At 37.3% G+C, this 16,650-nt stretch overlaps 1 protein-coding gene across 1 annotated transcript in view; it reads right to left on the reverse strand.

The window, feature by feature from the left end:
• Nucleotides 1–16,650, reverse strand: part of LOC124613827 (titin) — a 524,266-nt gene that overhangs the window by 26,790 nt on the left and 480,826 nt on the right. Inside the window, exons 149-150 of the mRNA XM_047142550.1 lie at nt 14,221–14,384; nt 12,127–12,411 (exon numbers count right to left, since the gene is read on the reverse strand). Coding sequence (XP_046998506.1) covers nt 12,127–12,411; nt 14,221–14,384 — 449 coding nt within the window. The remainder of the gene's footprint in view (nt 1–12,126; nt 12,412–14,220; nt 14,385–16,650) is intronic.

The raw sequence follows: 16,650 nt of genomic DNA on the forward strand, positions 1-16,650 counted from the left end.
ATAAGTTCCTTAAACTGGGAAAAAATAAAGAAAATATGTTAACACAATATATTGGTTCCTTCATTTTTTCCTGACAATTCTGTAGGTGGAGTTTTGCTCTTCCTATACCAAGAGAAGTTTTTTCGTTGTGCCTATCTGCAACTCAGCATCTTCACTATATGGTGAGTAGCAACTATCCTTTTCATAATACCGATGTAGTTAGTTAGGTGTGTAAGCAATGAGGTACAGAGTTTGGAGTTGGAAGAATGCTGGGGTGACGGTGTTTGACAGTGGCACAACTGTGGACATTGGGAATGCTGGTCTGTAGGCAAGTGACATCACTAGTGTATGTAGGGATCCATGTAGTAAAGGGGTGGGGATGGTTGAGAGACATGTCTTTGATACGTGAATCTAGTGGGCAGGCAATCAGTTGGAGGTGTTCATAAACAACAGCTGAGATTCTTTTGGTGGGAGCAAAGTAAGCAGTTACGATGGGGTGCACAGGATTGTTAGGTTTATGGATTTTGGGAAGTATGTACAAGGTGGGTGTGTGGGTGGTGGTCATGGGAGGGGGAGATGGATTTGGGGAGAGATTATAGACTGGTCTAAGTATTTGAGTTGGGATTTGAGGTTGTGCTGGATATCAGCGATGGAGTCAGTGTGGTAGAGTTTGTACACAGAAGAGTGAGGCAGGCAGAATGCCTCTTGTCATGTAATCACTGTAGTTCATCAAGACAGTGGTGGAGCATTAGTATGGAAGGAACATGATTAAATTGGGGTCTGTCTCATAGCCATGATTCCCCAGTCCCCCCCACCACCACCACTCCCAGCCTTCTCTCTCACCTTGCGCATTGAACCTGACACAACACCTCACACCAGTTGAGCTGCAGTTCCAGCACAATGTAATCATCTGGTACAATTAGCTGTGTGTTTGTGTATGTGTACTCTAGCACTGAAGAAGGATGTAGTCGGAAGCTAGCATAGTTCTCAGTATTGTTTATATGCCCTTCGAAGAATCAACAACTCAGTTATTTGGTGAGGTGTTACCTCTGGTCCTAAATTATTCATGTTCCACATCACCAGGAGTACTAAGAGAGGCAGGCAAACAAAGAGGTGGATCAGGGAACATATTGGAGTATCAGCAAACACACTGGAATGGAAAATGTAATTACAACTATAATGAAAATTAAATGGAGGTGGATTGAATCTATAGCCATTGAATACATGTTTGATGGAATTAGGATGTTATTGCAATCTAAGATATGGAAAAAGACCAAGATGACAAACTAGTGGACTATGGATAAATGACATAATACATGTAATGGAAGGAAACATTCCACGTGGGAAAAATTATATATAAAAACAAAGATGAGGTGACTCACCGAACAAAAGCGCTGGCAGGTCGATAGACACACAAACAAACACAAACATACACACAAAATTCAAGCTTTCGCAACAAACTGTTGCCTCATCAGGAAAGAGGGGAGGAGAGGGGAAGACGAAAGGAAGTGGGTTTTAAGGGAGAGGGTAAGGAGTCATTCCAATCCCGGGAGCTGCTTGTGTCTGTATGTGTGGATGGATATGTGCGTGTGTGCGAGTGTATACCTGTCCCTTTTTCCCCCTAAGGTAAGTCTTTCCGCTCCCGGGATTGGAATGACTCCTTACCCTCTCCCTTAAAACCCACTTCCTTTCGTCTTCCCCTCTCCTTCCCTCTTTCCTGATGAGGCAACAGTTTGTTGCGAAAGCTTGAATTTTGTGTGTATGTTTGTGTTTGTTTGTGTGTCTATCGACCTGCCAGCGCTTTTGTTCGGTAAGTCACCTCATCTTTGTTTTTATATATAATGACATAACACATGAGAAGACTGTAGGCAGCCTTTTTATGCTCTAAACTTTCACACATTATATTGCATTTTGTCTGCTGTTACTATGAATATATGGCCTATGTCTATATAATATGAACATACAGAAGCTGCAATGAACTGAAATGTATTCCCCACTGTACAATTTATGTCTCTTTTAAATACACTTATTTTTCATTAAATCTGTTCTGATGCCAATACTGTTTGGACCACATTAATTTCCAACACAGCTGGATTATGTGTGATATTACTTTCCCAATTTCAATTTAAGAATTCATGTTTGGTCTACTACACTATTTACAGCTATCATTCTTAGATGTTGAAGATCCTGAGTTAAACTACACGGGTCATGGATACAGACCGATGTCCTGGAAGATATCTGCATAATGTCATAAAATGCACAGTGCTTGAATGAACTATGAGAAGGATATAGTGTATAGCCAGTAGCACAAGGTTAATTAAAAAAAAAAAATTCAGTACCATCAAGAAACTTTTCTACTGAATAATTTTCTGGTCGATTCCACACTTAGACAAAAAGTACTCCATAAAAGTATTTGACTATACCCTCCGCTTGTGAACTGATGGTGCTGCCAGATAATGTAAACAGTTTTAAAAACAAATCAAAATCATTTCTGCTTGATAACTTCTTCAACTTTTGACATGAATTTAATGAACAGCAAAATGTCTACCTTATTGCATTAGGGCTCCATTTGAGAAATTGTATAACACACTAAGATTAAAATTATGTAAATAGTGAGCAAGTAGACACACTTCCATTACAATTTGTATTTGTATTTATCTGCAATCTTTATAAAAAAAATTCTGACACATTTTACATCATACTGTGTTGTCACAAAGGTGATCCACATAACATGCAAACAAGTAAACTAACCTAAACTAAACTTGAAATATTTGTAACTAGACAAAACATATTTCAGGTGAACACCGTATTTTGTACAGTGCAGTCACAATAAGAGAAATTACTTAAGAACAAGAAGAAAACAGAGAATTCTGCACTAAGACACAAAGTCACAAGAGGTCAAAAGATCTGTAACATGAAAAGTACATTATGAACAATTCAAAAAAATCACATGCCCCTGGTAAAATGTTATCTCTACATAGCAAACCACAAAGACAATAAATAAACAATAATAGTTTCAAAGAGAGGAAAACTGAGAAGTTATTAATACCTGCTATTTTTCCTGTACTGACAACTGTAAAGTAACAATACAGTGGAGAACATCAATCATGAAGAAGGAAGGAAAAATAATTTAAAAAAAAAAAAAATTAGAAAGTGGGGCCATTGGATGGAATATAATATTATCCTCAGATATAAAGTGTCCCTCACCCACTCCCACATACACAGAAACACAAAAAGACATTATTTAATGCTTGTTGTATATTTCTTCTACAGTTTCTGTTACACAAAAATGGATACCCCTTCTTTCCTGCCAGTTTTCTATGCAATAGACAGATTTCTGAGTTTCCAGTCACGTTCACACATTTCATTTTTGGCACACAATATATTATTAGCCAGATATCTACTGAAACGTTGTTTGGAAAAAACTATACAGTCACAGAGCTGGACACACAGATAGTCTTTGTCTTTCAAATGAACATGTCCTTTCTTCAACTCAACCTGAAAATTTTGACATACCTCACCAAGTTGACATTCCCCAACATGAAATGTAGGAATAACAAAGCATGAAAGAAACAGTAAGTCAAGCTGAAAAATAGCAACTGTGAACAGTTTTTAAGACACATGCATGGAAGCAGAATTGTAGCTTGTGAAAGTAATAGAATCATGACAGTAAATAAGTAAGAAGCTATTGATGAGATGCCACAGTGGTAACACTGGTTTCTGTCAGATCACCAAAGTTAAGCACTGTCGGGCTTGGCTAACACTCAGATGAGTGACCGTCTGTGTCTACCAAGTGCTGGTGACAAGCAGGGTGCACTCAGCACTTGTGAGGCCAATTGAGAAGCTATTAGATGGAGAAGTAGTGGCTCCAACCATTAAAACTGGCTACAGCCGGGAGAGCAGTGTGCTGACTACATAGTCCTCCATATCCACATTCGGTGACGTCTATTGGCTGAGGATGACACAACGATTGGTTGGTACTGTTGGGCCTTCTGAGGCCTGTTCAGATGGAGTTTAGTTTAATTGTGAGATATATAAAGTTTGTTGTCTACAGTTTTCTGCATGAATTATTTCCATTCTTTTGGAGGCAATATAATTACTTTTCTCTCTTACGTTCTATTACGTCATTCTCAGAATAATATGAAAAGCAAGTTGATCCTATAATCCCTGAGTAATTTGTATTCTGGGTCTCAAATATCTAAATTACAACAAAAGGCCTTGAAAGAATAGAAACAATAGCTAAAACTTAAACATATCTTCCAATGTTCCACTGACTTCATGGATTTTCTTTTTTGCAGTTCTCTTTGTAGATTTCAAAGTAGTATGTTGGTGCTGAATATGTAAGGTATGGATAAACTTCCTCTTGGATTAACCATACAGGTGGCTATTATTTAAGAGAAAATGACGTATCATTGTAATCAACACAAATTAAGCCTTTGAAGTAAACAGATACCCAAGAATGATTTGGAGCGTAAGTCCGTAAATAGTGAAAGATGTTACTAGTGACAGCATAATCACAGTTGACTGACAGTAAAGAAATTAAACATAAAATACCAATTACATGTGTTCAACTTAACAAGCAAATGGGCACCTTTACACTGGCAATGCAGAAAGAAGGTTAGAAATTACTTGAAGTTATGATTTACAAGTCACAAAATGGAGAACTAATTTAAGATTTCTGTGCAGTAGTAGGAAATGTGTCATCATACTGTTCAATTAGGACCAAGGAATGATGAACTACTGGTCTATTTTCGAAATGAAGCATTTTAGGTAATGTGCTCAGAAAACACAGTGGCAGTTTGTAGTGTTATAATACTGAAAATTGGAAAGATTCTTGACAAGATTAAAATCTTTTGGAGCCAGCAGCAGGCATTTCCTCCCTCATCAGAGGCAGTGGCACTTACGACAGCAGCTTCATCATCTAACAGCACAGCACAGAATTCCCATGGACATAACCATCAACGAACCATCCATTTAAAGGAAGGTGACTTACCACCAAGTAACGGAACACACTGATCAGAACAATGTAGTTGACTTTAACAGTTACTTCACAAACTCTGCCTCCTGTATTCTTCTTCACCTCTCAACACCAACTTTTATGATACATGGAGTTCACAACTCTCCCTTCAATTCATCCTTCTTGCCCATAACCTCCTTGTTCTCAATCTCAACTGGAACTTGCCTCACCCTCAACTCCTGTAGCAATCCCATTCAACCCTTATGCACACACACCAGCGTTACTCTATCTCTCGTACTTTATACTCAATCCAAACATACTTATATTCATCCACATTACTTTTTCAATGTTTCTTCTAGCAGCCCCTGATTTATCCCCTGCTTCACCATGTAACAGCCAGTCACATCAGCTGAATACACCTATCTACTCCACACTGACAAAATCAATCCTAAATACCTCCCTCCCTCCACCCAACCCACATATCCTTCCACAGCCAAAAATCACAAACTTCCTCCAATAGAAGTTGGACTGCAGCTCTAAGTGTGTGTGTGTGTGTGTGTGTGTGTGTGTGTGTGTGTGTGTGTGTGTGTTTATTCATTAACACTCAGATGACCAAATTTGTATGAAAGTTTTCTTCTGCTTAATGCACCATTCTGTTCTTTGGATGTTAATCTTTATTGACATAAATAATCATATTATATCCTAGAATTTACAGTTATTTATAATGGCACCATCCTTCATTCAGTATCTGTGCCAAACAAATTTTTATTTTAATTACAAACAGTTCTTTAATGCATCTCTAATATAATATAATACCATTTTGTCTCTTGTTTAGGAAAAGTATTATGCAGGCACACAATCACTGCATGTTACTTTCAGTAAGCTCTGAGTGAGTCAGAGAAGTGATTTTCAGTATTCCCTGCTGATTCTAGATCTGGGTTAAAGTGATTGAAATACACAACCATAAAGGTCTTTAGTAACATGTTGTTATGGTTTTCAACCTGAAGATTTTGATGGTGATCTTCATTCAAATCTCTCCTGTACAAGCCCCTTATCTCTGCATAATTATGATTATTGCTTCATGCATCCATTTGAACCTGCTTACCATAATCAAGCCTTGACTCCATTTACCAGTTTCAGCCCCCACACTCACCTCCATTACCAAACTGACAGTTCCTTGGAGCCCTGAAGTGACCCATCAACTTCCTTATCTGAACTGTTTAACACCTACATTTTACTTTGATACAAGATTACACTTCAGACAAATACTTTCAGAAAAGCCTTTGTGACATTATAATTTATATCTGACATTAACAAATTTATCTTTTTCTTAAAATAATATCCTCACCATGGCCTTATTTAACTACACTATATTTCATTACCATAGTTTTGCTTATGTTAATGTTTATCCCCATAATCTCTTTCCAAAATATAATTCATTCCACTTACTGATCTTTTAAATCCTTTACTATCTCTGAAAGAATTACAATGTCACTGGCAAACTGCACGGTCTGTATTTCTTCTTCCTGAACTTCAATTCCTTCTCCAAATTTCTCCTTGGTTTCCATTACATACTGAACAATTTGGGGATAGACTACAATGCTATCTCACTACTTTCTCAACTCAAACCTCCATTTCATCTCCCTCAGCTCCAGTAACTGCAGCCTACAAGTTGTGGACAATATTTCACTTCCTGTATTTTATGTCGTCTATCTTTGGAATTTCAAAGAATGTATAACCATCAAAACTGTCATAAGACTTCACTAAGTCTGTAAATGTTATAAACATAAATTTGCTTTTCTCTACTTTATCTTCTAAGACAAATCATAGTATCAGTATTGTCTTGGGCGATCCTGCATTTACCTGAAACCAAAGCTAATCTTCCCGGAGGTTAGCATCTACTGGTCTTTCCATTTTTATGTAAATAATGTGTGGCAGTATTTTGCAACCATAACTTTACTAAGTAACTGATGGTTTGATGATATTCACACCTTCCTGCATTTTCTTCAGTTTACATCCACAGTTCATAACCAATAAATATGGCCAAATCCACATCTATCCCTGGAAATGGTTTGAAGTTTAAAATCTGGTTTCACGATCTCATCCCTATCATTATGGTGTCTATCTCAACCCTTACATTGTCCCCATGTCTCTTCTATCTTTAAAAGCTTCTTACATAATTCTTAAATGTAGAGTTAACATCAATTAACTTGAGTATCTGCTATTTCTTCAGATTTAATCTGAAGGTCACAAACAATAAATTATGATCAGAGTCCACATTTATCCCTGGCATATTTCTCTATTTTAAAATCTGGTTTCAAATTCTCTGCCCCACTATGCATCTGAAACCTTCCACTGTGTCCACATCATCTTACAGTGTGTGGCAGAGGATACTTCGTGTACTGGTGCCCTTTCCCCTTTTCCTGTTCCAGTTACATATGGTGTGTGGGAAGGATGATTGCTGCTATGCCTCTGTGCAGGTTCAAATCTACCTAATTTTATATTCATGATCTTTCCATGATATACACATAGAAGGAAGCAGTACTGTAAATTGGTTGACTCTTCTAGAAATTTATGTTCTCAGAACTTCAACAGTAGACCCTAATGTGATGCAGAATGCCTCTCTTACAGTGTCTGTTGGTGGAGCTGGTTGAGCATCTTGATGAAACTTTTGCACTTATCACATGAAGATATAATGAGACATGTTGCCCTTCCCTGGATCTTCTCCTCTTCATCTGTCAGTCCTATGTCGTGCAGATCTCATACTGATGAGCAATATTCAAGTACTGTTTGGACAAGTGTTTTGTAAGCTATCACCTTTGTTCATGGACTACATATGCTGAGAATTCCTTCAATGAATCTCAGTCTTTGACTGCCTTACACTTGATTAATTCTATGTGCTCATTCCACTTCACATCAGTCCATAAACATACTGCTAGATATTTTGTGGAACCAGCTGCTTCCAATGATTGCTCTGCAATTTTCTCTATTTTGTGTGAATTAAACCAAGTTTTCAAATAATTAAATTATGTTCTGTGCAAAATTCTACCGGTGTCTTCCCCCCTACCATATTCCCCTACTATTTTTTCTTCTCTTCCTTTTCCTACAACCAAAATCTTCCAACAAAATTAAACCACCTTTAATCATTTAAATAATTTATCATTGTACATTCCTTCAAACTGCTCATCACCAGTGGAGTTAGTAGTCATATAAACGATGGGTGGTGGCTTTATGTCTGTCTTGGATATGACAATGTATTCAGTATGCTGTTCACAGCAGCTCACATGCATTCCAGTTTTCTTGTTCATTATTAGACCTAATCCTGCACTATTCCTATTTTGTTTCATGTTGATAGTTCTGTACTCATCTGACGAAAAGTCCTGCACTTCATTAATTCCCACTATATGTAACTTCATCCTATTATTTCTCTTTTTTAATTTTCTAATCTGCCTATCTGAATAAGAGCTCTAATATTTGACACTCTGACCTGTAGAACTCTAGTTTTGTTTCCCCTGATGTAAACATCCTTGTGAGCAGCCCTGCCTGGAGCTTCAAATAGGGATGTATTTTACTACCGGAACATTTTGCCCAAGTGGATGCCATCATCATTAAATCATGTAGCAGAGCTGCAGATCCTTAGCTATTATAAGAATTGACACTCTGACCTGTAGAACTCTAGTTTTGTTTCCCCTGATGTAAACATCCTTGTGAGCAGCCCTGCCTGGAGCTTCAAATAGGGATGTATTTTACTACCGGAACATTTTGCCCAAGTGGATGCCATCATCATTAAATCATGTAGCAGAGCTGCAGATCCTTAGCTATTATAAGAATTGCAGTTTCTCTCTATTCTCAGACACTTTCAGAACACTGACCTTACAACTACTCAAAAGGCTGCTGGCCCTAATCAGGAGCCATATGGTACTGGTCACCCAGAGGTACTTCTAAGATGTTGTTGCACTTATGGTACGATTATCTGTATTAATAAGACTTTCAAAGCACCCCACAGAGGTGAGATCCAAGATCCATGGATCATGGTTCTTGTGACATACCAAAAGGACATAAAATGTCATCAAACAATACAAATATGTGTGTGTGTGTGTGTGTGTGTGTGTGTGTGTAAATGGCATGTTCTATGCGGGTACATTTATTATAACTATGATCTATAGAACATGAAACTAACCAATTTTCCAATTGTATAGTTTCATTCTGATAATTTATCTCCACTGTTCTTTTGTCTTACTTAACTTTTTAAAACATGAATTTTACAAAATTACAGTAATATCCTTAAAATTCTTGATGCAGTTTTATTACTTATTCTTTGTCTGCAATTGCCTATTCAAAAGAAAGAGGACTATTTGTAAGACAAGTTGAATGGGCTGTGGCTACTTGTCACTTCCACCATTTTATGAATATGGGGACCAAATTATTAGCCGAAGTGATTGCTGTCATGTGACTTTATGTTAAGCATTATAAGAACTGCAGTGCATACTATGAATCTACATTCACGTTCAGAAAAAGGAGAACACCTTGTATGACTAGAGACAGGACGTTCATCTTCATAAGACATGTTCATGAGAATGTTCTGCAGAAATGATAAGCATTTCAGTCACCTCAGTTCAGCATGTGTACTGTTGCCTAGAAGGCACAAGGGTCCACCATGGGCCCTGGTAACTTGCTCCATGCATAATGGCATCGACAAATATAAGGTGTGAATGGCGCCCAGTGGTGTAACCATCCATGCCACATTCACCTAGTTCTGAAGTTCATCTGTGGTGGTCGGCACTGGGTCACACAGCGCTGCACCCATTGTTTCACCATATCCTACACAGTTTTGACTGGTGACAAGTCTGGCGATCTGGAGGGCCAATGCAAAAGGATGACGTCCTGTGGCACCAAAACGGCATGTAGTCATGCAGCAACATGTAGTCATGCATTGCCCTGCAGAAAAGTGGCATATGTGGTGTTGTGCAGAAAGGGTATCGCTACAGGTCACAGGATGTCATTCACGTAGGTCACATTTGTTGCAGTGCCTTTGACATGCACCAACTGTGTTGTACCCATTAGCATGCCACATTATAAGGACTCATGATGGCACTGTATGTCTTGTGCAAATGCAGTCACTGTGATGCCACTCCCCCTGTCTGTGGCGAACCAAAATGTGGCCATCATTTTCAAACAAACAGAACCTGAATTTGTCTGAAAACACTTTCTGCTGCCATTCCTGTCCCCAGTGACATCATTCATACACCATTGCCATCCAACATGTTTCTGCACATTCCTCAAAGGTAGGCAGAGAAGTGGACAAAGTGCAAGTAGCCCATGCCATAATAAATGGTGGAGGACTGCCACCCCTGATAGTGTACAATGTGTTTCACTGTCCCACTGTTGCACCAGAACTGAGGAGAATGCAGATCTGTCCTGCAATGCCATTCGGATGAGGTGTCAATCTTGGGTGACAACCTGGGTGGCGCAACCTGACCCATCTCATCATGTTTATGGCATTCTGCAAACCATACTACACGCACTTGTTGCACTACTGAAACATGTCATCCCACATGAGCAGCAATTTCCCAGATGGATGCAAAACATTCTCTCATGCAAATAATGCATCCCCTTTCAAACTCAGTGCTTTTATGGTACAGTCCACAGATACATCTGCGAAGCATCCTGCACATCTGTTCGAGTCATTACCTTCGATTTATGGCAACAACAAGAGCAGCATGCACATTTTACCAGTAGGTGGTGTTGCACCATGATATCAGTATTGCGGGCTGACATCGCTCAAATGCTAATCATTTCTGCAGAACATACTAACGTACAGGCCCTGTGAATATGAACATCTTGTCTCTAGTGAATCAAGGTGTTCTGTTTTCCCTGAACATGAGTGTATATTGGTCATACTGTTCAGTTAATGAGACATGCGTGCTCAAACATTAGTCATTGTATCAAAAGTGTATTTCTCTATTGCAGTGAACTACAAACTCTTTTGAAACTTTCATAAAGATTAAATCTGTGAGCAGGACCATTACTCAAATGTAGTTCATTGTCCTTGGTAATCTGCTATATGTGTGACTCTGTGTTTAGTACAAATATTCAGTTCATATAGTACCACTTTTTTTTAAAAGCAAGCAACATTTTGCAGCATTTGGAGTTCTTATGTCTCTTAAAGTCACTGAGCAGCAACTTCAGTCTTGAAGCGCCTGGTGACGAGCCACAAGCTAAAGTGAAATCTTTTTAAAAACAAGTACCACTTTGTGGCATTCGAGGTTTCCACACCTCCTGAACTGATACTGCTACAACATTACCCCTAAACTCCATGTGTTTTTATTTTGTTAACCAATAGCTAAACTGAAATTTTTATTTCCACACTGAATACACTGACAGTCCTAAGCAGGTCACATTACTTTCAAGTCAGGCAGAGTAATAAGTTGCTCTCCTGTGTCACTTTTATGGCTGGAGAAAAAATAAAAGCTATGGAAGCTTCTTTCAGGTGAGCATATAACGCATGCACAAAAAAATATATGAAAATAGAACAAGATAGAATTTTCTGCAAAAAGGAGAAGAGATCATGCAATGCATGAAGAAAGAAGAGAAGATCAGAAAAAACATGTTTACAAAGATAAGACAAGTGTAAAGCTCAACACATCATTAGACACACAGTTCTGTGTATTTACCAGTTGTTTCCTCGCTGGAACTTTCTGTTTTTGCTCTTCGATCAGTGTCATCTGAAGAAAATGTGTGTGAGATATACCATTATAGAAATATATTTATTTTAAATTTTTACAACAGCAATTTATATTTTCAGAATTAACCAACATATTGGAATTTAGAATAAGTTTTAAAAGTACAGTTCTTTTAGCATATTTAGTTAAATTGTTTATTTCAGATACCTCTTTATTCACACAAAAATATTAAGAAATGTGAATAATACATTTAATGCTTTTGAAAATTACTGTAGCATATAAATGTTAAAAAATGTATGTTGTTCTTGTGGAATTTCCATTACTGAAAAATATTTATTTACTTATTTCTTTTTTTTTTAACACACTCTTAGGTCTGCAGCATCCTCTTAGATTATTAAGGAAAAAAATAATAATAATTATGGTATGCTCACACAACAGAGTAAGTATTTGGTTTGCTTTGTTTGAAATATTCTAGTACAGATGATGGATGTATGACAGTTAACTTACCAATGACTTTTAGACTGAAATCCACGCTCGCCGAACCTGCATCACTGCGAGCTGTAAATGTGTAGGTTCCAGTGTCCACTTTTGCTAAGGAATATATCGCAATTGTTGATGAATTTTCATCATGGTAGATGGAACAGTGCTTAGTAGAAGCCAGGCTTTTTCCGTTCTTTGTCCATACCACTTCTGGTTTAGGGAAGCCTGAATACTTAACTTCTATCTTCCACTGATTAGTTATCCTTAATTTCTGAGTTACCAAACTCTCATCAAATTCAAGTTTAGGAGGTTCTGTAAATTTAGATTCAATTATTAATATTAGTTATGATTATCACACAACTGAGTAACACAAATTCTAATCCAAGTAAATCCAAATTCAAAAGAATCTGAAACAAGACTTTTTTTTCTTTTTAATAAAAAACAGCTTACAGCGTATATGAGAGGTCATCACAAAGTTCTAATTATCATCTTATGTAATTAACTTTTCTTTCATTGCAGGTATGTGCCTGTAGCCCTGGTGCACATTATAATCCCCATGCCACAGTACTGTAGCATGCCACTAGAGGTATGAAAACAAAATTGCACAGACCATCGTTGAAGTAAAGTATGATGTGGTAATTTTTTCTGCATCTGAGGGGGATAAACACTGGAAAGAACTGAGAATTGAAAGAGGAGGTGCTGGTGCTCAAAGACTGAAGTACCACAAGCAAGTAAATGGCGTAAACATTGAAAATCAGCTACATAACAATTTTCTACATCTTGCACGACATTTTGAACATAACATAGGCTGCCACCAGCTGGGCTCCTCGAATACCCATAATTTTTCAAAAAGTCTGCCAAACTGAGGCAACAGCAGGAATGTTGCACCTGTGTCAGGTCAATCCAGATGACTTCTTTAATTGCCTAATACCATGGATAATTGTGACTATATCAACCTGAGACAAAGGAAGGACAGATGCAAAAGAAAGACTTGGATTCACCACTACTAATAAAGACAAAGACTTGTCAGGCAAAGTGGTGCTGAACATTTTTTGCGACCACCACGGTGTGTTGGCAACATATTATGGTCAAAAGTGGTAAACTGCACAGGTGGGTACTACCAATATCTCATTATGAGGCTTGCAGTAAGCTGTCAAGATGGAGCATGATGCAAGGGCCAGTTTCTGCTGGCAGCACTAAGTATTTTGTTAAGTATTAGCCAGAAATTCTCTCTCTTAATTTTCATATTTTTATATCTGTTCTGTTACCTGAGAGCACAATTGGCGCACAAATGTTAAAAAGTGGGACTCTGATTTGAATTAATATCTAGTACAATCACTGGACACACTTTTTCTGAATACATCTGGGATCTGCTTGGAAGACTTATTGAAGTTAGTCCATCACACCTCATAAAAGTTTTGCAGATGGACATTGCTTTTCTTGACAACTGTCAAACTCATCCTGTAGATCTCCTCAACAATCTCAGTGAATTCATGTCACACAGATGTAGCAGCACGCCATGTACGTCAAAAGACAAACTACTTTAACATGGCAGTGCTTGTGGTTATTTCACATGTTTTTGAGCTATTCTACTGAATCATATAAACAAGAAAAGAAATAGTGGGCAGCTGCACTAGCATATTTTAGTAAATCATGGTGCACCTGAAAATATATTCTACATATGTTAACATTATGAATCAAAATGTTAGATAATTAATGTGATTCTCTAGTCTTTTAAGCAATATGTGTAACATATGAGATAGAGTCACTGATACTTATCCCAAAATATGGCAACAAATTGTGGAAGGAGTTCAAGAATATTACTACACAATGTAGTCAACACAGAAAGGCAGAAATTAGCAAACAATTGTTTTGGTAGCAATGAAACATTAAGGAATCAATAAATAGAGTCTGACACAGAAAATAAGCTTGACAAAACCCAACAGAACATTATGCAATACAAGACAATAATGTGTAAAGAGAAATACATGACACTTCAATATTTTTATTTTTGTGCCACTAATAAAATCAAAATGTTCATCATTAGTGTTTAATTTATTTATTAAGTAAGTTGTGTTGGATTAACATTTTTATATTTGTTACAAGAACTTTTAACTGTACCTTGAATTTTAAGTTCACATGATGTTTCTGCAAAGCCAGCTGTATTTGTTGCCTGACATGTGTAAATGCCAGATGATGTCTCTGTAGTCTCACTTATGATGCATTTGGCAATCCTGTTCTCATATGTCAAATTTTCGCTTTTGAACGCCTTCCCATCTTTCATCCTGTTACAAAATAAGATTGTAATTTTATAAAAAAATTTACAAAAAAAATCATTTTTGAAACAGATGCTCATTTTGTGAACTGATCAGTAAATGTGGAATTATGACTAAACAGAAATGAACAATCAAAAAATTAAGTAATAATATAGATATCTCACACAAACAATTAAAGTATAGGGATGTGTTGCTGCTTATATACAAACATAGTGTTTATCCTTCAAACAAAGAGAGTAGGGATTTTGTCCAATATTGCTACACTGAATCATGCAAAAAGATGTTCAGAAGCAAGAAATTACTTAACTCGCTATTTCTGTATGTTTATAAAATTGACCAATAAACTTTAAAATACAAGCAGTACAATAATCTTTGCAAAATACATATATATTTATAATACTGGAAGAGATTGTGAATATTATCTGGAAAGGCATAACAAACTGCACCTCTTTAATTGGGATCAAATTGCAAAAGGAACCTCTGAGATACAAAAATGTTTAAAGGGTGATTTCACTGAAATGGCACTGAAGCATTTCCCTACTAAAATAAATAAATGTCGTATGACTAGGGGCCCCCGTCAGGTAAACCGCTCGCTGGGTGAAAGTCTTTCAATTGGACGCCACTTTGGCAACTCATGCGTTGATATTCTGTCGCGCTGACCACTCAGCTACCAGGGACAGACTATTTCCCTACTAATAAATATGTTTATAGTGGTAAAGAACACCTTTCAGAAAAGTGGATTACCTTCTCATTCATACCACATTATAACACTCTTAATCTCTTTATTACTTTATTTCACAGAGTTATGACAAATACTGTAACAAAATTTTAATAGTTCAAAATAAAACTTGTATTTGTCTATATAGAGTAATTAAGCAAAGCTGTTATGATAGACACACACTTTATGAAGACAGTGATTCAAAGTAGGCCTACATGTTTTTCAACAAATACTGTTTCCATTATCTTTCCACACTTACAACAACACAATTTTTTAAATAATTATCATTGTCTGTTCCTAACAATCTACACACACCCATTCTGCAGTCCTTATTTAATATGTCTGTAATTCTTCAAGAGAGAATATCTAACACTAAATCCAAAATTCAGTGTCATCAGCCAAATAGGCCTGCAGCTTTTCTATAATCATCATTGATTTTCCTCTCATGTAGCCATGCAGCATCTTCTTTGAATGGATGTCCACCAAATTGTATGCAATCCCTGAGTAATTCTGTTCCCTTCAATCCTTTCTCTTTCATTGTAAGACAGATGCACCTTTTTAACATTTGGTCTGCTGACTGTAATCATGTGATTAACATTTTCTCTGAAATATAAAGGTTAATCCAGAAGTAAGATTCCCCCCATTTTTACAAATATACAACATTGTTAATTTTAATAGACATTTACATCATTGGAAAGATAAGACTTAGCTCTATTCTTCTACATAACTGCCATCTTTTTCAATGCAATTTTTTAGTTGGTCCTCCAATTTCTGTATGCCCGTGTTGTAGAACTCCGACACCAACCCATTGAGGAAGCGTTTCACCTCTTCTTTGGCTTCATCATTGATCTGGAAGCATTCGCCACCCAAGTGTTCCTTTAACTTGGGGAACAAGTGATAATTACTTGGAGCGAGATCTGGACTGTAAGGTGGATGGAGCATGACAATCCACCAAAGTTTGTCAAAAGTTCCTGGATTTGACAAGAGATGTGACATCAGGCGTTATCATGAAGCAGCATTACACATTCTGTCAGTCATCCTCTCCAGGGGTTCTGGATAGTTCCCCTGAGTTTTTGTAGTGTTTCACAATAACTGTCTGAGTTGATTGTTATTGCAGGTTCCATGAAATTGATCACCAGTATCCCCTCATGGTCCCAAAACACAGTGGCCATGAATCTGCCACCAGTTTGTTTGGACTTCTTTGCAATTGTTGACTCTGAATGATGCCACTGTTTGCATTTTTCTTTGATTTCAGAAGTGAAATGAAACACCCATGTTTCTTTTCCCCATAACAATCAGGTCCAACAATCTTTCCTTATCTTCTTGACACTTTTGAAGAAACTGTCAAGCACAGTGAAAGTATTTCTCCTTGTGTTCTGCTGTCAGCATACGCAATACCCATTGAGCGCAACACATCAAAACTCTTTCAACTGTACTGTAAGAACTCCCAGGAATCTGAGCAACAAGTTCACAGACAGTGATCCTCCTGTTCTGAAGCACTTTGCATTGGGCCATCAGAAGAACTGCCTCCGAAACTGAAGGCTTCCACTTTGTTCT

The sequence above is a fragment of the Schistocerca americana genome, chromosome 4, assembly GCF_021461395.2.
Source record: "Schistocerca americana isolate TAMUIC-IGC-003095 chromosome 4, iqSchAmer2.1, whole genome shotgun sequence".
NCBI classification, from domain to species: Eukaryota; Metazoa; Arthropoda; class Insecta; order Orthoptera; family Acrididae; genus Schistocerca; species Schistocerca americana.